Raw genomic sequence first — 26,958 nt, forward strand, 5'->3', positions numbered from 1 at the left:
TATTACCCACAATATATCGTGGGCTGTAAGAATTAAGCGTTGGCGAGATTTTCAAGTGGGGAGCAGCAGTTTTATTACATATTGATTGCCTTGCACGGAGCAGGACTGAAGAGCAAAAGGAGAAGCAGCACCACCTGCCCTGCTTTTCCCATGGGAAGACTGTGTGTGCTTTTGTGAACAATTTGACATTCCTCTGGTCCTGAATGTGCCTGCAGCATGATGATTGGTCAGCAGACCTGTGTTCCTGGTGGCCACGTGTGTCCTGGTGATGTATTTTGGGAGGATTTGCTCAAACCCCAAACAAGAGATACACGTTGCAGCCTGGGAGAAAGGTCCACTTTGTTTCCTGGTTAATAAAGGGTGACATGCAAGCTTTATTAACAAGGCACGTAGGGAAAAAAAAAAGGCTCAAGGGACAACTCTGAAAAAGTGGTGCTAAATGTGTCATTTTTGTGAAGCCGATTTTCTGAAGGGTTCCTACGCGCTTTGGCAGGAGGTTGCAGCAGGTTGGCAATAATTTGTAGAAAGATGGAAATGTTTTCACCCCGAAGTGAGAAGCGGAGATGCAGTGGGTCAGGGCTGTGGGGGGACGGGTGCCCCTTCCTGCGGGTCAGGAAGGATTTGGGGTATCCATGCATTCCTAGTGCCTAGAGAGCGATGTGACAGCCTGGAGCTGGGTGCAGGGCACACAGCCGCCCCTTTAGAGATGCTCATTTGTATGTTTTCCGCATCGCGGCTAAAACCCAGGAACAACAGGCCCTGAATTATTGAGGTGCGGAGGGACAGCAGCGTAACGCAGCCCTGATTACCCCGTTGTAAAGCTTCTTCCTGCAGCCCCTTTGGGTCCCAATGCCAGGGTCTGGAAGAGTTGCGTTGAAGCTCTGCATCTTCTTTAACAAAAATGGGAGCCCTCAACAACAGCTGGAGGGGAAACAAATAAAAAAGAATTTTAAAATGTCCCTGCTGATTGCTTGATTCTCAGCGTGTCTGATGCCGTATTTATATTTGTGTTGCTAAGGCAGCGGTTAAAACCACTTTCCGAATTAGAGCCGGGTGCTCCCCACAGCTCCAAGCAAGCCTGCCCACTAAGGGCAAAGCAGTAACGTGGTCTGACACCAGAGAGCACAGGCACCATGTAGGTGCTGCTCAGTGCCCCCTCATACCTTGGTACATGGCGTATTCACACAGTGTGGGGTCCATCCTGACGAGCGCTGAGCATCCTTCACGCTGAGCTGAGCGGGAGGTGAGAGTGGGCAGCACTGGGGATGGCCCTTGACTTAGGCTGAGGACCCTCCCTTTCTCCTTTGATTTTTACTGATCTGATCATTAAGAGAGTGTCAGCTTGTTTGCTTTTACCAAAATAATGAAGAAAATGTGGGCTGGACTCTTGATGCTGTGAGTTATGAAGAGCATGCTGTTTCATCGGCACAACAAGCCTTACCTTGTCCCTCTTTTTTGTGCTTTGACTTTGTTCTTGGGGCCTCGTTAAGAGAGGGAGCGTATCCTTTTCCAATTAAAATGTTGACATGTTGTAGACGTTCTCCTTCCCAGTCGTTTTGCCTCTGTTTGTAAGTGATTGCACTTTGCAGGATGAACTAGATTTAAATGAAGTGAGCTTCGATTGAATAATGCAAATTATAAAGCAGACCTCTTCCATGAAAAATCTCATTGCCGTTTTATTCTCCCGGTTTGATCCCATAGCCTGCATGGAGATCACTTTGACAGATAATCCCATAAGTACCCAGCTACCTCAGAAACCACCTGGAGCACACCTGGCTGCAGTCCTTGTTGCCTTATTGCTCCTTGTCCTGCCGGGGATCTGGAAGGGATTTGCATGAGTAGTGCTTCTTTTAGAGATGTGCTGGATTTAAAGCCTGGGGACAGCTCCAGAGTACGATGAAAGCTCCCCTAGGAAGTGGAGGGGGTACATGGCATCTCTGGCATTGCATCTTCATGACTGCGGTGGTGCAGAGCATCTTGAGCAGTGGGTGATGCAGAGAATCTGCATAGGAAAGGTGTTACTTTAGCCAACCAAACTAATTCTTACGGACCTGTTCATCAGGCAGTGGTTTTGCTTGGTTTAGGGGTTTGGCTTTTTTTGTTGTCAGGTATCAACGACAAAGCTCCCAGGGCTGTTGGTCAGATCTGCTGTGAGGGCTGGAGTTGGGCTGGGGTAGAAGCTTGTTAGAAGCGCCTGTTAGAACCACATGGAGGTGTTTCGGTGGGTTTTGGTGGGGTTTTGGTGATGTTTGGGTGGTGTTTTGGTGGTACCAAGTTGAGCATTACCCTCAAGTGGCCTTGGATGCTCCATTGGAATCCAGAGCTTGGTCCATGTGCCGCGAGTGCATTAAAGCTCTTGCAACATGTGGGCATGCATTTTCCTCTCTGCTTTCCCATGGCTGCCTCCCACCCTCCATCACTGCTGGAGGTCCCCAGGTTGGCAGCACTGGGACTGATGGGCAGACGCAGGATCAGAAATGTTCTGCAGTGCTTAAATCTTTGCCGCTGCGTGTTTTAAAAATACATGTGTATGCTTCCTGCAGAGACACAGAGCGCTTTAACAATCAAAGTTGTGCTGCAGGAACAAGGATGCAAGAACTGCAGGGACCAGTAGTTTGTGCAGTAAATCTCCTGCGTGACTCTACAGCAGTAATTACTATGTGAAAGTAATAACTGAGCTGTGCTGAGTGCTAGGCCAACTCCCCCGGCTCGCAGATCCTTGCATGTTTCTCTCTGGGAGGCTCCTGTTTGGTAAATTAGATATTGTGCTGTATTTCAGAAAAGGTCACACTTAACCAAGGCTGCCTTTGCTTTATTATCTCAGTACAGCAGTATAACCTCAGCCGGGGTACGATTGGATTTCACTTTCGGCTCTGCTGCAGCAACTCCACTCCCTGCATCCTGCCGTTGTGATTACGTTAGCAGCAGCCTCTGCTTTCCTTTATTTATTGAGACATTAAAGATGCATGCATTTATTTTTACCATGTTCATAATTGCCATAAAAACAGGCCATAGCATCCCCAGGTGGCTCTTTGGAGGGAAAGCAGCTGCGGGGCTGCCTCAGGCTCCTGCTACCTTTCAGCCATGATCCCACCATGCCAAGCAGCATCCCAACACATGGCTCCCACCATAACTCCCACCACGTCCCACCACTACTTCCACCATGTTCCACCATGTTTGTCACCATGTCCCATCACGTGGCTGTCACTTTGTCCCACCATGTCCCATATTTGTGGCTCTGGGGTCTGCTGGTAGCATCCTGCTGTTCTGGCGTTTTTTTCAACCTATGTTTTGTTCCATCCCAGCTGTGAAAACTGGGAGCCCAGGTTCTGTAATCTCAGGTTAAAAGACAGCATTTCAGCTGTGGTGTTTGTCAGTGGGCTTTGCCTGAAAGTGACAAATCCATTGACTTTTCTCCCACTCTTTCACTCCCTTCCAACTTTTAACCATGCCACCCATTGTCTGCCTTTTATTAATAACACAGCCAATGTCTCTGAGTGAAATGATTTGAAACAAAGGAAAGTGCCTGCATTAAATTCTCTGGCAGGGGATTACCTTGCTGGCATTTACATATCTATGCAATAAATATTTTAACATGTTAATTATACACTAATAAGAAAAATACCTTTTGAACTTTCAGTCAAACTGACACACACAGAACCGAGTCCATCAGGGAATTAAAAGCAATTAGTTTTGTAACAGAGCATAGGCACATTGTTTCTTCTCTACAAATTGTTCCATGGTCACCAGCCAGCCTGCTTCTTGGTGTAGGGCTCGGAGTCATCATCTGCTGCTGGATGGGTCGGGATTTGGGTTGCACTGGGGTATCTCTGGCTGGGGGGGGGGGACATGCGAGGTGCTGGTCCCACTGAGGTGGGCAGAGGTTGTGGTGCCAGGCAATGCCCTGGCCTGCTTCAGAGAGGTACAGAATATCCCCAATTGGAAGGGATCCTAAGGGACATCGAGCCCAACACCAACTCCAGCAGAAAGCAGCCTGTAACTTCTCCCTTTTCTTTTCCTCCTTCCAGACTGAAAATTACTCCTTTGACTCCAACTACGTGAACAGCAGAGCTCATTTAATAAAAAGGTACGTAGGCTGGCTTGAAAGCTCTTTGGTGTGCCCAGCCAAATCCTGATTATTTAATGTTCTTTCTCACTGCGTTATATGCTACTTGCTTTTTTTAATATGCAAAACGTTTCCAGAGTTATCATTTGATTTTAAAAACAGTATTTACTGCCTATTAAGTCCCATTGCTCTTGGTTTGCAACAAAGGAAAATCTTTTTTCTTCTGTTTGGTTCCTACACACTGGGAAGTTACAGCAAGTTAGGTAGAGTGCCGTTACCCTGACAACTTTAAAATTCATGGATTTTATTCTATTTGAATGCACAAGAACAAAATGATAGTTTTGGATGGTGAGTTTTCCTTATAGTGTGAGGTGGGGGGGAAGAAATCTCGTTTGGGGGCAGGTAATTGGGTTTGAGAATGCTCACTGTTTTAGTCTGAATACCGAGGCAAAGCAGCATTTTGCTAGGATTTTCCTTCCAGGGGTAAAAAGCAAATCATCAGTTCAGTTACAACCCAGCAATTTCCCTTGGGTGAATTTAACCCTTTGCATACAACCCTGCCTTGTTGGTGTCCTCAGAGAGCCCACCGGTGGCAAAGGTGTCACCAACAGACTCACGCCTGTGCTGTCCCAGTTTAACCCCACTGATTTTACCCGGGTTGTATCATCTTCAGGACAGCTCTGAGCTTAAAAAAAAATCCAATTATCTTCCTGGCTGTGATCCCATTTGTTTACATCTTAAAAATATAAAGGCTATGGGAGCTGCAAGCACTTTGTATGAGCAACTTGGGTTCAGCTAGCGAGGGGCAGGGATATTTGCCTGCATTATGTGTGATGTTTAACGATGCTAATGCGATTGTGAGAGGCGGCTTGCCTGCGCCGTGCTGCTCTTCGCAAGGCAGTCCACAGACACCCTGAAAAAAAGCAAATCTATTAATCTTTTCCCGCTCACACCTAACATAAAGGCAAGCAGTGCTCCCTCCTGCCACAGCGGGGTTTCCTCCAGCATTGTTTGGGAAATGCTGCTGCTGCCGCTTCCCCCAGACCTGCACATCTTTTGGAGAAGTGTCAGCCACGGAACCGTGTTGTGTGGCTGCTGCATTATGGTCTGCTTCACTGCAGGGAGATGAATGCGTTGTAACGCAGATTGCTGCACGTTGTGAACAGCAGCGCCGTGTAGGACAGCGTTTCCCCTCGCTTTCTACCTTTGTCTTGTATCTTAAGTACAGCGGGTGCCAGGGACGCTGTGCAGACATCTAAGAACAAAAATATTTTCTGTAGCATACTGTGGCATCATTTTCATCCCTTGCCTTTATGAAGATGTTGTAGCTCTTCTATCTCTGGTGAGTGAATCTCCTCCAATCCAGCACTTTAATTAATCTATTTGTACTTTTCCTGTGTTGTCTGCCTGCCTCTCTCACTCACATAAGGCACACACAAATGAATTGTAGATATGTAGTGCTTTCTTAACTTAAAATTCTTTGATGTTGCCTGGAATCAAAGTCAATGGCTTCAACAGGGACATCTTTATTTAAAAGGTGATGTTTGAAGGTTTACCAATTTATATGTATTTCAGAGCTCCCCCCTCGTGTGCTTCGCAAAGCACCAGTTGGTAGGTGGTCTGCTTGGTTTCCGTGGAGACGCAAAAGGGCTTCACTAAGTAATGAAAATCTGCAGCTCCTCAGTGCTTTGAAGCACAGGCCGCTCCTCACACCGACATTTCAGTCCAGATCTGCAAGTTCAGTGCAGCCAGATCTCCCATGGGTACAAGTAGCCCTGGGGGAAGGAGCCATTGGGGCTTTGCTTTGTGCACCAGGCCCTTCTCAGGTGCTTCTCAGGCTGGCAGCCCACCTTTGGTGAACACTTTCTTTTTTCCTCCTGGCATCTGCCTTTGCTTTCTGTTCACTCCAGCCCGTGCCCACGCTCCCAGAAAGTTCCATCCCATGCATCTTGAGGTGATCCTGTCTTGCAGCAGCCAGCTGTCTAAGGACTTGGGGAGTGGCAGGAGGATCATCCGCTGTCTGTGAGCCCAGACTGACAGCCTCTTGCTCCCAGAGGCTCCTGGAGGAAAGCTGGGCGCACAGGAGCTGGCTCACTTGGTTCACATGCACCATGCCTGTGTGTCCATGCCAGGGCTGCGTGCTCATTGTGCTGCTGTTCCACAAGCCAGTGCCTTTGCTTCTGGCTTCCCACAGTGCCAAGGACACCTATGTGCAGCTCACCACTCAAAGCTCTATGCTGGTAGGAAGGGGACACGATGTGGCAGTCAGTGCATCCTGTCCTGGTGACATGCTGGTCGGACACCCCACAGCCACCACTGCTCTGCTGTCCATGATGATGTGCTCCATGCACTCACATCACATCCAACCCAGGATGCAGGTCTTCCTTTGCTTGGATAGCAGCTTCCTGCCCCACTGGGTCAACCGTCAGGATGGGGACATGAGGAATTTGGGACCAGCTCAGCCCCGGTGTCCCTCCTATGTCGACCTTGGCAGCTGTGACCGCAGGGGATGTCAGGGAGCCGAGTTGCTGCCAGATCCCCTGAAGTCCCTGTGAACTTGGACCCAGATCCACAGACTTATTGTTAAAAATAGGAAAGAGAATGAGAAGAAATTCACGCTTCCCGGAAGGCTTTTATTTTAAATCTTTAAGCGATTAGGACTTGGCCTATAACCTAGAAAATTAAACTTGAGATCCTTTTATCTTTAATTTGAAGTAGCACAATACGAGGAAGCCTAATTGTGGAAACGGCTCATTGGATGTGTGTGCATCCTGGCGGCGGCCCGCAACACACGCGAGCAGCCTGCGTTTGGGGTGCGGGCTGATGGTGGCCGGCGCAGCTCACTGCCATGTCTCCCCCAGCAGCTCCACGTTCAAAGACCTGGAGGGAAACAGCCTGAAGGACAGCGGCCATGAGGAGAGCGACCAGACTGACAGCGAGCATGACGTGCAGCGCGGCCTCTACTGCGACACGGCTGTCAACGACGTGCTCAACACCAGCGTGCCCTCCATGGGTTCGCAGGGCCCCGAACCAGGTGAGCACTGCCGTGGCCCCATATGCCTTAGTGTGGGTTAGGGATAAGGCTGTGTGACTTTGGTAGATAGGAATTAATCTTCCTGCTGTGCCTGTCAGGTAAGCCAGCGGGTGGGATTATCCCATATTTCACCCCGAGAAGCCGTGACAGTGCATGAGATGGGATGAGGGTGGGAATTGCCAGCTTCCAGCCTGGGCTCGTGCCTGCAGATGCAGGGCAGCTCCTTCCTGCTCCCCAAAATGGCTCCTCCAAGAGATCAGCGCTGCTAGTCAGCCATCGCAGCACAGACCAGCCCTGGTGGGTGAGGGATTTGCATCTCTTCCCCAAAATGTGCATCGTGGTCTCAGCTGTTTTGTGTCCCCACGTGCGCAGTTGGAAGATGAAGCCCTGATCTCAACCCTGGTGTTAGCTAGAGGAAAAGAGTCAGAGGAGTTCAGCTGAGCCCAGGCTGTCATTTGTACTTGGACATGAATGTCGCTTTTAATGTCTTACTGATGCAAACATCCTATGCAAACATCCTGTCTTTTTCAATTAAGAAGTATGAATGCGGTTTGGTGCTGCAGCACAGGGAAGCCTCAGGGCGCTTGGCTATATCTTGAGATAAGCTGTAGCTGAGGCTCAAATGGAAGCCCCACTGCTAAAAGACTTAAGGATATGAAAACAAAATGCTGTGATTATGAACTGGTCTTCAGCTGTTTAATTCAATTCATGGTAAACATCATTAAAAGCCTTTGTTTTGCTGTCATAAAAGAGTCAAACGGGGGAGAGAGAGTTCTTGCCATCTGCGCCATGGAATGTTTTATTTTTTTTTTCCGGAGTGAAGCTGATGGCTGTATTAATTCTTGATAGAGTCTGTTAAATGGCCATAGTTAACCCTGTAAGACTCTGCGAGCAGGGGAACGCAGAGGTCACCTACCCATTCCACACTGCCAGCCACGCTAATTGGAGGGGGATGGCATCCGCAGTGATAATGTATTTCCAGACATCCCTACTGTGGCCAAAGATGAAAAAAATTAAACATTTATATAACTGTACAGTGGCAGTTTAATTCTCTGAGGACCAGTGCTGTGTCAGTGAATGCAGGCTGATAGCTATCATTTATTATTCTTCTATTACAAAGAAATGCTTTTTCATTTCGATCAGGAGAGGGTTTCCTAAGACGCGTTTGCAGTAAGGGATGACTGTAGAAGCAAAAAATGTTCATAATTGATTCTTGTCCTGCCCAATAGTCTGAGCAACATCTGTTAATTTTTTGTCACATTTCTTTAGCAAAAAAAAACAATCTCAATGGACTGCAGATAGGGTTTTACAGAGATTACATTTCTGATAAGTCTGCGGGCTGTCTCTGTTGCACACCAGGTAACAATGCAGAGAATTTAAAAAGGAGTTGGAGGCAGAGCTCATTTGAGGAGTTACAAAGGAAGTAAATTTGGTCCAATCTATTGCAACGATAAATCCCTATTGCATGTCAAACACCCACAAAAGAACAAGAAGGGTTTCCAGAAGGAGACTTACAAAAGCAGACCAGGCGTCCATCCCGCTCCCCAGTCTCGTGGCTGCATGGCTGCAGGGACAGCCCCAAAGCACCAGCTCTGCATTGCCATCTGGCTGGACTTGCAGGCAGGGAGGTGAGCAGTCACTCGCACAGCAGCTGAGGAAAAGGTTAAAGAGAATATTTTCTAAGCTGATTTGTCAAGCAGGGGCTGTATAAAATAATCAGGAAAATCAAGGCACTCAGACAGCGGTGATAACAGCGGTTCCACATAATGAAAGCGATGGTTTCGGCATGATAATTTTTACCCAATTTCAGGTCAGCAATGCAGGGCAGGAAGGAGGCGCTCAGTATCCAAGGCAGGATCACCCAGGATGTGGACTGCCCGCCTCCCTGAGCATACTGTGGGATGCCTGTCCTATAGCCCAAAAGAGACATGTCAGGGTTTGCCTGGTCCTAACCATCCCCTGCCTGGCAGCCCACTGAGATGCCCTGGGCTTGGACCTCTGTAACACCACCAGTCAGTCTTTGGGGGGGAACTTTCAGGCTTCATTCAGATAATCTGGGAATCTTTTTACCTGCTCTGTGGGTAATGATGGTTCTGCTGAGGTCGGATGCTGGCTGGCAGAAATCCTTGCAGCTCAGTGACATCTTGATCTGAAGCCTGTTAATGAGGACGGTCTCTCCATGCTGGCGTTGGAGGTCTGGGTGGTTTTCATTTACTGAGGTGTGGGATTTCCTGCAGAAAGCAGTAGGAATGAGAGAAAACTCCTTTAAGTGTTCTTAAAAGCAGTCTCTAGAACTGTGGGTTTGGAACCTGGCCTTACAAGACTTTTGGAGTTGAGTAGGGAAAGAATGAAGGTTGGTTTCGTACATTATTATTGATATGCCAGTGATGTTCAGACACAACTGGTTTCCCACTGCCACTGGGCTGGAGGGGGCTTCACTGCTTCCATGCCAGTCTCTCTGGCTGGAACCCTTTCTCTTCCTTTTGGAAATGACCTAGATTTCCAGAAAAATGGCAGTCTGTCGTGTAAAGGGTGCTGAGCTGAAGTGGGCAGCAGCAGGTCATCAGAAATAGCGCCTGGAGCTCAGCCATGTTGCCTGGTTTGGAAGCAGGACTTCTGCCCAGTCCCTCTTTACCTCAGGATCTTAATTATTGATTATAAATTCATCAGTTGAAAAGATTGCTTTGATTGCTCTAATATGTACCCAATTTGGAGTTCATTATTGCGCGGGATTGTTTTCCTTCCCCTGCTAATTGATACCAAATGGGACATTTAGGAATGCGGGCACTGGGCGCTGCTCCACCTTCCACAATTGCTTGGCTGCTGGTTAATTGTTTGTTTGTTTGTGGAGGTGTTTGTACGCCACTTTTTTGTAACATTACCCTCAGCTGAACTTTGCAGTGGGTTTGTATGAAAAGATTTGGAAGCGTCTGCTGGATGTCAGCGAGGTTTCATGTTGGCTGGAGAAGGCTGCTGGAGAGTGTGGAGTAATTCTGGGGTGCCCTTTGTGTCTTGGCCAATTTCACTGCAGTACGTACTGGATTTCCTCCAAGCCCAATCCAGGAAGACTCAGCGTGTCCCGGTGCAGGAATTGCTGCATGGTGATAACGGTGCCTCCGTGGGCAAAGGTGGGGGACGTGGGAGCTTCAGCAGTGGGTTTGAAGCTCCTGCTGCCTGTTCCTGCCAGCAACGTGGGGAAATCTCAGTGTGCAGCGTTCTCCAGCACCGCAGAGCGTGGTGGTGCTTTTCCCGTAAGTGGCAGCACGGACCAGATGTTTCACAGGGTAATTGAAAATTCCATTTTATCAGAAAGCATTTGCTGTCAAAAAGTTTTATCTTTACTTCAACAAAGAGGTTGATTAGATCCCTCAGGACCTGAATTAGCATCTTTCAGGCTAGATAGTCTGTTTTGTGATTCAGGTAGTTATTCCTCCCTTGGTTTTGCTCATACTGGGACTTTTTTTTTAACGCCTTTGCCCTCTTCCAAACATTTCGTTTGTGCAAGTTTGGCTTGTTTTCTTTGTGTGGAAGTGTACAGTCACATAGATCTGCTTAAATCTTTTCTACTGCCTTTTTCACCTTGCCTTGAGCCAGAACCATGCTTGTGCTCTGTAAGTTGCAGAAGCTCTTGCCAGCGTACAAATCAGAAAGGAACTGTTTCAAATGTGTGTTTATAATGTTACAAGCAACAGATTTCAAACTTATCTTAATTCCCATTCTTGGCCAGTATTTTTATCATTAATTGTGACAATCATTGACCCAGTGAAGCAGCGATTCACTGCTTCAGACAAAAATAGAACCCAAAGGAAAATGCAGAAATGATAAACACACACTAATCATAAAAAGGCAGTGTTAGAAGTAGTCACCACAGCCATAAGAAAAGAGAAAAGTTTTAAAATCAAAGTTTGGGGGTTTTTATGCAATGCTTTATGTCGCTAATGTGTCTCTTCAGAGAATTGCTTCTAAAAGCATCGCTTTCGTTCTTCTGGTGCCAGATCAGCAGTAAAGGTTGGCATGAAATGTCATCAGTGAAGACCTGATCCTGCATACATTTACACATTTGAGTAACTTTGCTCACAAAGGTAGTTTAATTGTGTCTGGGTCTGATAAACTCCAGCAAGATGAAGGGTTTTTTGAGTAGAAATGGGTTATATTTAAATGCTTATGTTAAGTCTTCTTTATGCTATCGCACAGTATAGAAGTAGGCTTGAATGTAAAGGAGAGCTGGGCACTTGATATTCACTGAAACTTTTCATGCTGGTTTCATCCCTAATTATTCAGATACATTGTCATTTAGTGGATCAGGTTTTATCTAGAATATTCCAATTGGTTCTCATGCTCATCTCCATAGTATCTGGTGCATTTCAGCTGTGAACTGAGAACATGGCTAATGGTATTAACTGTAGGCAAGCACAGTTATTAGAAACTGCTGATTTTGAAATTAATTTCCAGCAATCATTCCACTGTCAACTCCCTTTTATTCTGCAGAAGGCAATAGAACTATATAAAGATGAAGACCCAGGTGACCTATTTTAGGGCCTTGGCAGTTCAGAGTAGGGCTGCTTTCCTCTGGAAGTTCATAAAAATTAATAACATACCTATTTCCTTATATTCATATATGCAGCACAAGACGTGCAGTATCCCATTCCTGTGTGAGTGACAGCACATCCCTTAAGATGGATAAACGCTGTAAGCTTTCTTTACAGGACAACGCCTGTTATTACAGCATTTCTGATTTCTGTATTATTGCATAGATCTTTAGTGTAACAGACTAAGTAAGCTCAGTGGTGCTCCTACAATGGCCAGCATGGAAGGAGCAGTCAGCTTTTCAAAATACTTTGAAACCCCTGAGAAGGATTTTTATGGAAAGTGGTAAGCTGGGCTTTAGGATAACAAAAAGAGATGATTGTCTTATGAGCCCTATGCTTTTCAATGATTGCCTGTTGAGCATCTCAGTCTGCTTTGGCAAAAGCCTTTCAAAGGCAGAGGAGCTGGGGCAATTCGGGGTGGCTGGCCTGGCGGTTGCTGATCCCTGGGAGCTGGGCCTTGGCTTGGACTGGCCCATCGATGGTCTCCAGTGCCCCTACCACCACGTTGTAAGGTCCCTTGCAGCCCACACCGTTCAGTGGTTGTGCAGGGCAGCTGTCACTCAAGGGATTTCACCTGTGCATTGAATGCGTGGCCGGCACGAATGGCTCCATGTATTGCTTCTTCTCTAGGCCCACAGCTCTGTAGCTTTTCAGTTTGTCTGAGTGTGGCTTAGAGGAGTCCTCTCTGGACATTGGTGGTGGGGCAGGGCTGACACTGAAGTCATGTCCATGGAAACAAATGAAAGCCAATCCCCTTTGCACAGCAACAGAACTAAATAGCAAACAGATGTGCAACCTCCTTTGTTCACACAGGAAATGTTATCTTATATCCTACGCTGCTGGCACTCTTTCTTCAGCTTTTAGGTTCGTTCCTTTAAAGATGATTCTTGCAATGCCTCCATCGCTGCAGTTTCTCAGCCAGGGTCACACAAGTTATAACCTTTAGATGCTTGAGTCCTTTCTGTGTAAGCACAGCAAATACTCACCAGATGTGAACATTTTGGCAACTTAGAGAGGAAAATTAAAACTTGGATCTGCGCCCTGTTGTGTAGGTTTGTAATGGATGAACAATCAATCCAGGAGTTGGAGTGTTTCTTGTTTTTTTTTTGTCGTTTTTAATGAGATTTTGTCCAATTTAGTTATTGCTCACCCATGTTTTTGCTGGGTGACTGGAGAACAATTTGTAGGAGATGTGAAGGACTGATACTTCTGATAGTTTCAACTATGAGTGTGCTTAGTTTTGTTAAGCACTCCAAAACTCAGGTCTGGACCAAGGGTTCAGCTGAAGGACGGGGCAGTGCTAACCTCTCCCGGTGCATCCTATTCCAAAACCACCACACAATACTTAGATATTCAAATATTTTAAGATAAATAAACAAGTCAGTGAAGCTTGCAGCTTCCTTTTCCCCTATAAACAAGCCAAAAAAAGCTCCTGTAGGCTTTTTTTTTTCCTGCTTTGACAGTAACTTCTAAGAAAACCATTAACTCTTTCTATCTCACAGCAGTTAAGGTTAGTAATGGTCAAGGTAATGGCCTTCACATTTAACAGTGAGGAAGGTATATGAATAAAAACCAACCTTCTGCTAACGCAGCAAGTGAGCACTTCCCCATCTCCTCCTGTAATCAATCTACATTGTTAATGACTCTGAAAACAGACTGAACTGTTGGGGCTGGCACCGGGAAACTTGCATTACAAACTAACCATCTCTTATTAACCTTTTGGTGTTTCCCTCACAACACTAATTACAGCCAAATAGAACTACTGTTTGTGAAACTCTAAAGTTAAAACACGACATTCAGACGAAATATGGTAAAATCCAAAGCTCCTGTTTGCTTGGCCTTTCTTTTTAATTATGATGGAGGATGGCTGTTACTTGTTTAACAGAGGCTTACATGATTAATGCTGTAATGTTACTGTAATTAAAACAGCAGAAAAGATGTGATTGGAGTCTGTATAATTTACAGACATCTCCACATTCTGGTGGCAGAGCAGCTCTAAGTGTTGCAAAGAGGAATCATAAAAATTTATTCTAATTAAAATTGCCAGATTGACTAAACAACAGGTGACTTATGTAACTCGAGCGACTTGCTCTTTGGGTGAGAAATCATCTGAAATCAGTGAATTATACAGAGCTGTCTATTATTCTAGTAAATGGGAAAGTGTGTGCTTACCATGGCAACCTGCATCAATTTTGCTGCCGCTGGAAAATACAGGGCCCTTTATTAAAGGAATAATCACTGCAAACAGTGTGCTGACCCTCGGCCTCCGCAGGCTGTCGGTACACGGCATCGCGTTAGCGCGGATCGTTACAGGTCGCAAGCACTTGCTACCAAATTAAATAACTCCTGGTGTATCACAACATGAAGGGGTGACGTGGGCAGAGCGCCGCTCCTTGCCGCCCGTTTGGGCTCAGGGATGGTGAGGACGTCCCTGCTCCTTCCCCTACAAGGGGGGTGTTGGCTTTTCCAGCAGCGCCCTCAAGCTGTCCCCACACCTTGGCCAGGGGATGAGGAACTGAGGCGTGAGGTTTGGGGCCGTCACAATGCTGGCTCCCTTTGGGATGAGCTGGGTAGCTATTTCCTCCACTACTGGCAGAATCACTGCGAATAACTTTAAATGTGCCATAAAGAGAAGTCACAGTCCTCTCCTCATTTGGACCACTTACTTACAACAGCATCATGTACAGAGTGCCTTAGCGAAGGGGCCCACGGTTTTTTGGCAGGAGGTGTACATGGTGAGTGTCTGAAGTGCTCTGCTGCCAGCAGATTACGACTGAAGGGAGGCATAGCACAGGGTTTGTATGCAGGTTGTTTTACTAAATGATCTATGTAATAATGTATAAGTCAAAACTCGGTAATAATTGGCACCAAACAGCCAAGAGAACTTGAAGCTTTTATCCGTCTTAAGGGAAGTGCTGCCACTCAAAGCTCTTCAGTGCTATATTTTATTTCTTACACAGCATAGATGAATGTAAGTGAGTAGATATTTTTTAAATAGGTCACAGAATTATTAAAAAGTTTTGCAGCTTTTCTTTGCTGCAGATGTGCAGTGTGCTGGGAACGGAGCCCGGCCAGGCCCTGGCTGGTGCTGCACTGCCTTCTCTTTTGTATCTGCGTCTACAACAGAAGTCCTTTGTAGCAAATATATTGTTGATATATAAGAGCCACAATGTATGTAATCACAGTGAGCATTATGTGGCCCCATTTTTGCTGAGTATCCATAATAGCGATGATAAACATCCCCGCTCCCAGCATCAGATCTGTTAGTGTTTCTATTTTTTCGGCAGAAGTCTTTATTTTTGTTCCATTTTCCTTATTTTCACCCTCTTTCAAGTGTGGAGAATCACTGGCTTTGTAACCAGCTTCATTAGCTGCTTGCACATTGTGTTTCATTACCGGTGCCCGTGGATGGCTCCGAGTGACAGCACACAGCAGCGGGTGACCGACTGCCACTGCTGTGCCACTTCACGTTCAGGCAGAGATGGTCGTGCTCGGGGTGTGGAGGAGAAGTCGGGGCAGGGCAGGTTGAGCCCCAGTGGTGGGGTTGTCAATAGGAGAAAACTGGAGTGTGTGGAAGGGCTGGCTGTAGTGAAGGCAGGGCTTTATCCTGGAGGAGTCCTGGGTTAAAGTGGGTCCCTGTAGGAAAAGGAGAAAATTGAACCAAAAAAAAAAAAAAAGAAAAAAAGCCCCGTCTGAATTGAAGCGATAGGAAATGAAAATTGCTGAGATATACTGTCATGTGGGTAGTGGTGCTACCAACCTTGTGCTGCAGTAATTACCTCTATGCATGCAATTTGTGCTCGGCTACGAATGATTTCCCACATCATCCGGTGCCCAGGCTATATTCAATCAGTCCCAGCTGGAGAAAACTATCTTGGATCATTTTGTGAGATTTCACCACAGATGCTACCTTGCATCTTACGGAAGCACACTGGGAACTGGAAGCCACAAAACGTCCCTGGCACCCATGTGTGGGTGTGGGGATGTCTCAGGAGGCTGCCTGCAGCCAGGAGGGCTGGGATGGATGGAGGCAACTCCTTTGGCAGGGTGCTGGGGGTCAGAGCACGCAGCCCTGCCCATCCGAGGGAGGGGGCTTTGCTCTGCTGCATGATGGAGAGAGCAGGTATTGTTCTTGCACTGTTAAAATGGTAGACGAAGGAGGGTGAGGAGCACTGGTTGGAGTTCTTGTGAGAAGCCTAATGGAGTAGGTGTCTGCACTGATCGCAGACCAAAATAGGTCTGGCACTTGGTTCTTCTGGCTGCTTTGGAAATGTCACCTTCATTAAAGACGTACAGACTTCTCTAAAGATTCATGAGTCCTACTGCAAATCGTACTTGTTGGCTGCGGCGCGTAAAAGGTCTGTGCTTTGTATATTGAGGTGTCTTCTTAAATGTCTTAAAAATCCTTTTCTTCTGATTTGTCCTGCCTGGCTCTCCAGGGCATGCCAGCCTGGTTCCGCATTTGGTACGGCTCTGAGAGATGCTACAAGGGGCATTGACAGTTTGGGAATTTGTCTGGGAATCTGAAGCCAAACCATGCAGAGCAGTAAATCAGGAAAGGTCAGAGCCAGACATGTTATTGGAAGCAGTAGGTACATTAGTGGAATATATAAATAGCTCTGGGGAGTGTGTGGCACACCCAGGTGGGCCACTAGGTATATTTATGCTGCACTTCCATTTGTTTCCTGTTTTTCACTGCGAGTTTACCAGCTATTTGTGCTGCTGACATTGCTTTTCAGCAGCATGTTTCAGAAGCCATGTCTTCCTGATGCCCCTGTCTGCCCGTCCTTGCCATTCTGTTGCAGCTATCCAGGCAGCGCAGGGCTGCAGCTGCCCTGTGACACTCGCCGCTTCATTTCCATGCTCTGCATCTGTTCTGACGTGCAGTGCTTTTGCATCCACTCTCTGACAAGTTTTGGTCCCTCAGATGCATTGATTTACAGACCTTTCCTCTGCAATACAGCTTCTCTTGATGACAGTCCATGAAGCACATGATAACTCAGCAGCCTAAATTATTCAAGGAGATTGAATGTGTTTGGCTTGTTCCAAACTTTTGTTTCCTTTCAGGGCTGTCAGTAGAACAGGTAATCGTGATGCTTGTATCAAACTCATTCGAGTGCCAGGGAGACACAAACAGCTCGAGTACAACCCGTGTTTTTCCTCACTCATCACTTATTTCCTCCTCAAGCCGTTCTTTTCCTGTGCACTTTTGTGCCTTACAAAAATGTTTATCTTACATTTACAGTGTTGTTCTCCTAGGAAATGATTTTGTGGTGGAAATGTCTCTGTAAAATTCAAAGAAAACTCTGTGTCTGTTCCACTCTTCAGCCACGTGTCCTTTTGTGGAAGTGTATTCACTCACGCACGCATCACTCATGCAAATATTTAGATGAAGCAGTCATCACAGTAGGATCCAGGAACCTCACGTTAATGAAGACGTGTAATTAAAATGAACAATTCCACCTGCAATTCCCTAATCACCTGACCTCTGCCTCATCAGCCTTCCTCCTTTGTTGCTTGGTAGATATGCCCAATTAATTCACTCTAAGCTCCACACAGAAGTGCTTTGCAGAGCTCACTGAGCTCCAGCAGTCATGAGAAGAGGTGCTTTGTCTGTGTAGAAATGTCCCCTTGCTTTCTGGGGCCCTTCTGCATCTGCAGTGGCCACAGAAACTTCTGGAGAGTAGGCCCAGATTTCTACTCTCCAAACACATGCATTTGGTTCCTATTTCAAATGGAGCTTTAGGAGCTGACTCAAAGCCTGCTAAATCCAGTGGGGTGCTTTAAGCTGGTGCTGGTGGGCTCGAATAAGGACCCGAGAGAGATGGCAGCCTCAGGGAGATTCTCTGAGTCATTGCTCATTGCTTGAGACATTGGTCATCTCAGCCGTCATCCAAAGAGGGGACAGGGTGTTTGCTGCTCTCTAATTTAGCAAATATGGCACACCCACTGCTGGAGGGTGGAGGTTTGCCTCAGAAAATTCTAGCTGCAAATGAGACGCGTGATTTTAGGAATTAGAATAATTACCCCCCAGAACAGGCTCCCAAGAGATGTGATATATTCTGTATCACTTAGAGTCTTTAAATCACATTTGCATGTTTTTCCTAAAAGCGTGCCTCGTCACTCAAAGTGAAGGGCTGTGCTTGAGACAGGCGCTGTGACAAAGCTGCCTTCCCAGAGCAGGGCATGCAGTCCCCGTGGTCCATGCAGATCCAGCTGTGGGGGTCCATGGAGGAGTCCTGGCACGTTCTCCAGTAGGACAGCTCGCAGAGCTGCAATGCTCAGGGCTGAGCAAGAAACCGCACCGGGGCTGACTCAGGAGCAAGTTCCCCCAGCCAAGATCTGCCTTCCCTTTCCAAACACATGCTGACAGCTGAGCAATCCTGGCTGTATCACTATTTCCAGGGCCTTCCCTCCCACCACTCCCTAAATGATGAGAGTGTTTTTTTAAGACTTCATTTCCCGGCCTTTCCCTTTTATCTCTCCAAGCAGCAAGTAGATGAGCAGCCCTTTAGTTTTTAGTTACTGCTTCTGCACTTGGTGAGCTATCAGAGGCTGTTGACAACGACTTCTCTCTTTTCCATGCTCCTGCCTGCAGGATTTGGGGAGATAATTCATTTGGACCTGGTGCACTGTCAACTTTCAGCAGGTGTAATTGCCTAATGATCAGTGCTGATGCTGTTGTTAAGCCTGTTAAAACTTTGTCCTGCTGAACAGCCAGACTGCGGCTGTCTCAACGCCTTGTGCCTGCTGTGTCAGCTGGGGCTCGCTTTGATGCTCACTCCCTGTCCCCAGCTTGGATTGCTCCTTTCCACCTCACCTCAGAGGGGATGTGGCAGCATCCTAAGCTGTCTGAGGGGAACTGGGCCAGAACGTACAAAGAATTGGAGAAAAGCCCCATGGAGAACCAGGTGCTCCCCTAGGAGCCAAGTCGCTACCCCTGTGCCCAGGCTGATGGTGAGATGGCAGTGAGCGAGGATGGGGCTGTCACCCACCCTCAGGCATGAAGGAGCTCTTAGGGGAAGCTAGCACTAGTGCTGTGCTGCTTCTTGGTGACCTCAGTGCCACTTCTGCTCTTCTCTCTATCTTGGGTGCCTTTTCTGTCTTTGTTATCTCCTTTAGAGCTCTAATTGGCCACTGTTACTTCTTTGCTATACATCTGAGGTGCCAACTGACTGCTGCCATCTCCTGAAGCTCCCGTTTCCCATCCCCGCCTCTTCCGAGGCTTCTCCTTACTTAATGGCACATGGTGAGCATTAGAGCATTACCATCCCTTTTCCAAGAACAGTCTCCATCCACTCTTCTCTTGTCCCCCAGTGCCTCATCCAATTTAATTAATTATACTTAGTATATTACGCATCCTGTCAAAGTTTTTCCTTTCCGAGGTTTAATGGTTTTTTAATTCTAATGCATGCTGCATGTGTCAGTGTTTTAGAAGCGAGCAGAGCACGCAGCGGCAGCGAGGCGGCATTACATCTGCGTGCAGCAGACAGCGAGCAAACACGAGGGTGGGTCCCGGTAGGGAGGCTCCAGCAGAGTGACTGCAGGACCACAGCGTGCCTGCAGCTCACGCTCCTGTTGTGCTCGGAGGGAAGAGCAGCCCCGTTCCCACTGTGGAGGGACACGCTGGGATCAGATCTACCGAACTGCAGCTCTGTGCCGACTCCGGGCTGTCAGAGCGGCCGCAGCCCCGTGCTGAGCTCGGAGGTGAGGACTGGACTCCTCGCCTTTCACTCGCTCTGTCTGAACGCTCCCAATTACCGCCGTCATTTCAGCCTTGCTTTGTTCTTTTGCAGGAGGATGTGGTGGGGACTTCACTAATCAGGGAGCGACAGTTGGGGCTTGTACCTATCGTTCTTTATTTCCCAGTGACAGTTGAAAGGTTTGGTCAGTGAAGTGGCTCAGTAGAAGTGACTTTGCGGGGCCTTACACTTAGTAGCTTTTGGTATTTCCAGATAAAACCTGCTCAGACTAAGAGAGTTGTGATGTTTTTTTTTCCACCCGTCAGTATTGAAAACCACTTTGGTTTTGAAACTTCATCTGGGCTCTGTGTCACATCGTCGCTGGGAGTAACGGTGCTGCAGTGCGCTTCTGCTGACAGCCCTACAGGCTGGGGCCAGGAGCGGATGCAGCGCAGTGGGTGCACCTGGGAGCATGGAATGTTGTGAGATCAGTTCCCTTGAGGCTGCATGGGCAGAACAAGAGCCAGAAGCCCACCCTGTTTCTGGATTACCTAGCGATGCCCAGCCCCACTCAGTCTGGAGCACTGAAGGTTCGCCGGTGTGCTTGAGAGATGTGGGTGCAGGCAGAGGGAGGGGAGAGCATTCCAAGAGCAGAGCACAGCCAGCTCAGCCTCAGTCCACCACATCACCTTTAGTTGTCCTGTCAGTGGGAGAGGGGGAGCTCAACAGGGAGGATGTTTATTCTCCCAAATTTAAGTCATGAAAGAAAGGAGGAAACATTAAAATATGTATTTCCAGCATCAGAGCAGTGCTGGGACATGTGCGTGCAGCACAGAGCTCTTGCATGAGACCATCCCCATCATGCAGCAAATACAGCATGGAGCCAGCTGCTTTCCTTGGAATACACACACAGGTGATGAAAATACCATTATTTTCCATTCCTGCAGTTCAACTGCCTCCCCAGTTCACAGCTCAAGGCAAACCAGAAGGTTTGTTTTCACTATCACCCACACGGATGTGGGGCTGATGGAGCAGGAGCCCACCTGCGTTGCTAGAAATTGAGCTTGGTCATGGCTTGCAGGCAGCGTAATTTCCCTAGACTTCTGAGGAGGTTTTGGATTTGGCTGTTGATCTTACAATAGTTTTAGATGTATATTTGTGGGTGCTGCTGGATGCTGAACAATTTAGAATTGCTTTTGTAGAACCACCCCCGGGGCCCTCCTGGTTCCCATTGGTCACCTTTGGGATTTTCTGGTGCATCCGCAAACCTTGTGCAGCATCCTGTCATGGGCTGTCCCTGTACTCAGACAAAGGATCCAGCAGCATGGAAAAGCTGCTTGCTGGTCAGAAAAAAAAAAAAGCAAACAGTTAAACACCAGGGAGGGGATAATGCTGCGCTCCAGCATGGAAGAGCGAGAGGTCAAAGTCATGATGAGAAGTGGCCAGGAACCAACGCTTTTGGTTTAAAAAAAAATAAATTCCCTTACTTGCTCAACAGTGGGGAACGCCCCATCGTGCTGGGAAGCCTTCCAGCTCCCCTCCACTCCTTAGAGCTGCGTACTTTTACAAAGTACAAAGAGCTTCTCATAATGTTTTGCCTTGTGGGTACGTATATGATTAATTCCATGCAAGCGTTACTGGTGCAGTAACAATACTGGAGGTCCTAAAACTGCAAAAAGAAACACATTTGGCTCATACTTCATACACAATCACTTACACTTAAGCTATTGATAGTTGATTGGGATCTGTAGACTGCTGGGCTGGTGCCACTGGGTTTCTGAGTGCATTCAACGGCTGGAACAGACAGCAAGGCTGTAGGTTTTGGCAAGCTATAGGTCTCATTAGTCAGGCTGACTGTATCTGACACGAGAGATTCCCATCCACCAAGATGAAGCTCACTTCCCTAGGCTTTGGCTGACGTCCCAACAATATTTACATGAAGGACAACAGAGGATCAGTGTTAGATTAAGGCTGTGAGTTTCCAGTAGGCAGACAGTTAAATATTCTATTGAAATCCTCTTTTGATTATTTAGATAATAATGAAGTTTATGCGTGTCCTTGAGAAATCTGGGGAAAGGCAGTTGTTTTATGCTAAGCATGCAAAGATGTGTTTAATCTTGATAATGGGAGTAAATTATGTATCAGGGTTTATAACTCAGCTCCTTCATTTCTCGCTTGCTCCGTGGAAAGAGCAGAAGCCTCTGAAGGAAGCGAGACGCGTGCGGATGGAGGGAGCAGGCAGGAGGGCTGTGGGATGGGGCACGGGTGTCCCCAAGGCCAGTGAAGCCGTGCTGATGTGCGCTGGCCCGCTCCATGGCAGGTACAGGTGGCTGGGCATGGCTTCCTGTCACCCCCAGCTGCAATGTCTGTTTGGCTGGATTTTCGTCGGGATCGTCAAGTAGCAATTTTCTGAACGCCACCTAATTTTGAATGGGATGCTGTAGTAATTTGATTCATTGTTGCCGTTTGAATTTGGATGCGTGGCTGGTATTGCATTACCGCAACACAGTCTATTTGAATTTGGCTGCTTCAGATTTGACAATAGCACAGAAAAGTAACCTTTGGATTAATTTGCTCTAGCAACTAAAGTCCCATTAAATGGAAGGCAGCTGGTGTCAAAGGCATAAATGGAGACAAAGTTTTGCTCCCAATTGTAGGAAATGTGTTTAAACAGACTAGAAATGTTTCCATCTCTGCAGGGTATAATATACTCAAATGGTTGCATTAACATGAAAAAAATATAAGAAAGAGAGTATTTAGGACAATCCCTCTGTATCCAGTGTTAATGAAATTGAATTCCAGTAATGAAGTCAAAGGGTTGTATTCTTCAGTCAGTGCACGCAGTACAGTAACTTCCATTAGCATTAATGGGAGTTGTGCATATGAATTACAGAGCCATAATGGCTAGAGATGGAAAAGGTCTGTCGGATGCTGGAGTGCTTCCCTCTCTGAGGATCCTGCTCGCTCCAGTCTCATGTGCAGCCTGTTGGCTCGACGAGGACGTTAATGAGCCCTGCAGTGAGTGCCCCAGCTGATGTGCAGGTAGCAGAGTTCCAGAGGTAAAATCCTGCTGCTCTGGGGCCACAACAAGCTCTGTGGATCACTCAAGTCCCCAGAAGAGGATTAATTGGAGTTTAAATGGTGTGTTTTGCCTGTTCTCTGAATGGGAATTAATTTTCCTGGGTAGAGGGGCATGTCCAGCGCTGAGTTGCATCCTGGCTCACACCTTGAGAGCTTGGCTCTGTTTTACTGCACGGTGTGCCCAGAACCCAGCTCCTTATGTAGCACTTCCTCATGGCATTGCACACATCCAGAAGGCTCCAGCCAGCCCAGGAGTTCATCTGGGGAGAAAATATTCACTTCTTGGAGGTGCGTCCACCCGCAGTAGGAGGGAGGGATCCCCATTGCGTCCCATTTGGCCATTACAGAGATGCTGCTCACGAGTCCCATTCCAGTGCGGGTCCTCATCAGTTGCATAATGAATTAAACTAATTCCTATCCCTTGTTTCATTAAGATAATTCCGCTTGGCATTAGCTTTGTCCAAGTACCGCTGACCTCCAGTGCTCGGATAGACAATCCAGGATTAAAAATGCAACATTTTTTAGCTCACATAAATCCCAAATAATGGCAAAAGATAGAAAAAGAAGGGCTCCTTGTTGCAGTAAAAAGCATTTGTCACTGTCTGTATTTATTAGTATCCTCTGAGCATTGTACAGGAGAAGCTGCAACAGGATTATATTTGTGCATAGACTGGAGGCTTTTGATTAAGCAGGGTGAAGAAGGCTTCATAAAAGCCCACAGGTCAAAAATGTAATACACTATTCCCCACCTCTTGTTTCGAGATATTATGCTATTACAGGAGATAAGGGGAGAGGTGCATAGTCTTAATTTACAAGCAAATGATGAACCCTGGCTGGAGATCTCTTGCATTTTGCTTGAGCTCATTAGTGGCAGGGCCAACTATCCTCACATGGCCATGCAGGGCAGGGCAGCTGCAAAATTCGGGTTTTCCTGCAGCATGCAGCTTCCCAAGAGAGGCAGCGAGCTGTGCACAGGGCTTGCACAGTGCCTGGCAGAGAAAAGAAGGTGCTGGAGTTGAAAAGAAACCCCAAAGTAACTGGGTGATGGGTGTTAAATAATGCAGTTGCACATTGTCCGTGAAAGATGGCTAACCATGAGTAAACATCAGCAGCAGTGTTTGATCCCTTCATGTTTACTATTTATTCATATTTATTATTCATAAATTCCGTCACAAATGTTAGGCCTGCACCCCAGTGAGACATTTGCATTTTATTTTAAGTTGTTTTTTTTTTTTTTTCTCCCCTAGTTTTGTGCACTGAGATTTAATGATTTGCTTTTCCACAGAGTTCCCATGCTCACTCTCCTTGGCTCTTCTCGTCTTGTTTCAGGAAGAGATTTCTAACATGGAAAAGTGATATTTGAATAGATTCCCCCAAGGCAATCAATTTACTTTTAATTTGTCTGGAACTAAGCTTTTCTTTGTTGCAATGAGAAAAGATTGAAACTGCTGTAAAATTTATTAGCTTCCAGGAAGATTTTGAAATGAATTTTTTAATGATCGTGCTGTTTGCTGTACCCAGGAGCAGTGTCACCGTGATTACAGTACAACCATACGGCTGCTGGAGACGCACCACAACACAAAGATAAAGCTGTGCATCCATGGCAGGGTGCTGTTGGTCACGGCCAGGGCAGCCCAGGGACACTGCTCCCATCTCCTAACACCCAATTTTGGGTTTTGGGCCCAGCAGAGCGCATGCAGGTGCTGCTTCTGCCATCCGTTCTTTCTTACTTTTCATTTTCAAGCGTCTCCTCCACTCCTTTTCCTTGCTCTCCATGTAATAGTACAAATGAGCTCCACTTACTCACCCCTGCAAACCTGCTCTGACATGGATTGGATTGAACTGAGCGTCTGTTTGAAAATGGAAACTCCAGGGACTATTGTCATCGCCCAAATTGCACCTTAGATTGTATAACAGCACATGTCATCTGGCCATTTATCAGGAATATTACATTCCCAGGCACTTGCACCTCGGTGCGATTTAACTTTGTCTCTTTGGCCAGCACTGAGATTCCTCTGCAGATAATTCAATTGCTCTGAGAGTTGAATGGGCTCCTTTCAAACCGGTTTCATGTTGCGCTGCCGCAGAACCGAGTTCAGGTACTGGAGACTTTGAATAGGAGACTGAAAGCACTTGCAGGTGCAGGATGTCCATTAACCCTTCCTTTGAACTGCAGAGGGCCCCGTGCTGGGAGGAGTTGGAGGCTGTGCCGCTCCATGCACAGCACTGTCCCGCTCCATGCACAGCACTGTCCCTCTGTCCCCGTGTCCTCTGGGCTGTACAGAGATGAGCCATGGGGGTCGGCACTGCCTCTTCTCCTTCTGCAGCCCCTGCCCAGCTCTGACCCACCTGCAGCACTGGGCTGCCCGCAGCACATCGTTCCATCTCTGCTGCTCCCCCGAGGTACGGGCTGAGGAGGTTTGAAATCCGGAGCTCAACGTGGGTTTTGCTGTACTTGTCAAGGAGCGTATTAATTCCAGAGGTGGCTGTTGGTTTTATTTTATTTCATATTTGCTGTGCGAGAGCTTATGTTTAGCAGTGACACATTTTCTTCTGCCAAGGATAACTGCGCATCTTCTGGAAAGGCATCTGCTGGGCCTGCACCTGGGGAATCAGTTTAAAAGCACCATGCCCTGAGCTGCTGTGACTTGAGCTTGTGGGTTTGTGCTGGATGAAGGCAGGAGGTGCTGAGACGTGGGCACTGCCCTGCCCTGCCACTGGGGGACCTGCAGCTCCCATAAACACACCGATGGCAATTGGGCATGTTGTTCAACATCTCCCCCAATAGCCCGTGCACAGTGCAGGTATCCGACTGTCCTCCCAGCGTGTCTGTGGTGTGCTCAGCTGCTTAGAAAACCCAGTCCTGCTCAGGACACCCTCAAGCAAACAGTGTCCGAGACCTGAGCTGCCCCTTTTTTGCTCCTGCTGGGTCCTGCAGGCAATATTGCTCAGCCCTGTGCCACCCCTGTGTCTGGCGGATGTGGGAAACTGCCAGGTCTGGCTGCCTGCCATTCATCATGTGGTATGTGATGTGGGGGTTAGTACCTGTGCTTTGCTCCTTGCATTAAGAACATTTTTTAGTGCCGACAATAACAGTCCTATTGACTAGGGCAGGTCTAGAGCTGTAAAAGAATTTCCTGTCATCCTATTTCCGATTGTTAAAGAAGAAAAAGACAGAATAGTGCAATAAAGAATCCGTGAATGTGAATGGCTGTCCTGGGTGCCGTTATGGCTGGGTGAGTCAGACCTGGCTGCAAAGGGCAGCGAGGAGCCATGCCTGGAGGCTTTGTGCCTGCCGTGCCTGGGGCAGCAGCTCTTGTTCTCCGGTGCTTGGCTGGAGATGGATGCTGCAGTTCAGCTGCCTCTCAACTGTGATAGCAAAGGAGCCGTGCGGTGCTTATATGTATTAACAGGGCATGCTTATGGCATTAAAATGGTATTTTACATGATCTATGTGGTTAACAAGGAAATAGGGTGATTGGGTGAAGATCCTCATTCTGCCAAAGAGAAGGAGCTGCTGCTCAGTGCCCTGCGCTAGTGCCTGGGGTCTGCTGCCGGCTGAGGGCTCACACTTGTGCTGTCCCTGGGAGCAGGACAACTTCTGGCTCCTGGATTTGGTTTCAACAGAAGAGAGCTGAGACATGGTGGAGACAGGAGCAGGGAGACTGAATGTGGAGCTACTTGTTGTTTTCAGGTCTGTGGATGGATGGTGACTTGTGTCCCTCCACCTGCCAGCCTGCCATCTTTCATAGTTGTTTGCATTCCCACTCTGAAATTAAAGGTTGAAATGGTGCAACCCAACGCAATGCTTTTCATCCCTTCTGCCTGCACTCGAGCTGTCACTTGCAGACAGGCATCTGGTGTCCAAGCAGATAGGCACCAGCAGGCTTTAGTAAAACCGCTCCTAAAGCTCAGGTCCTTTCGTTGCATTTGAGGAAAATCTACTTGAACTACAGTAATCATAGAATTGTTAAGGTTGGAATAAACCACTAAGACTGTCCAGTCCAACCATCAACCCGTCACCACTGTGCCACTCCAGGGAAACAAGGTGAAGCCCTTGCTTTGTTTTTAACTGTACTGTATAGCAGCTTGCAGTAAGTAGCTTAGGGCAAACCAAACCCACCTGGGGTGAGCTTTGCCTTTGATGTGGTGATGTAGGGGGCTCACCCCCATGTGGTCCTGTGCTGGAGCAGACAACCCCAGTGCACCCCAGTCTGATGCTTTATAGTAGCAGAGGGGCTGACACGGTGTGTGCTGCAACATTGCACCCAAGGTCACACAGCACAGTAAATCACATCTCCCTGGGATGAGAACCCAAGATATTTCTGTACCCCCTCCAGCCACTACCAAGTCTTCAGCCAGACTACACAACTTTGTGTGCCTCTAGCACCCTTTTGAAGTTAAGCTGTGGATAAATAGGCAGACAGCAACATTTTCTGGGCAATTTTTCTCCTTTTTTATTTTGCTCAAGTACTTGAAAGCAACAGAATCAAACTGTAAGAGCAT

At 47.3% G+C, this 26,958-nt stretch overlaps 1 protein-coding gene across 2 annotated transcripts in view; it reads left to right on the top strand.

The window, feature by feature from the left end:
* Nucleotides 1-26,958, top strand: part of PCDH19 (protocadherin 19) — a 51,882-nt gene that overhangs the window by 18,643 nt on the left and 6,281 nt on the right. Inside the window, exons 3-4 of one of the 2 annotated variants that reach the window (XM_042825422.1) lie at nt 4,029-4,087; nt 6,928-7,100. In XM_042825422.1, the coding sequence (XP_042681356.1) occupies nt 4,029-4,087; nt 6,928-7,100 (232 nt within the window). The remainder of the gene's footprint in view (nt 1-4,028; nt 4,088-6,927; nt 7,101-26,958) is intronic. The other variant, XM_042825423.1, reaches the window with a different exon arrangement.

The sequence above is a fragment of the Centrocercus urophasianus genome, unplaced genomic scaffold (assembly GCF_019232065.1).
Source record: "Centrocercus urophasianus isolate 14NV4802_14NV808 unplaced genomic scaffold, USGS_Curo_1.0 seq_24, whole genome shotgun sequence".
Classification (NCBI taxonomy): Eukaryota; Metazoa; Chordata; class Aves; order Galliformes; family Phasianidae; genus Centrocercus; species Centrocercus urophasianus.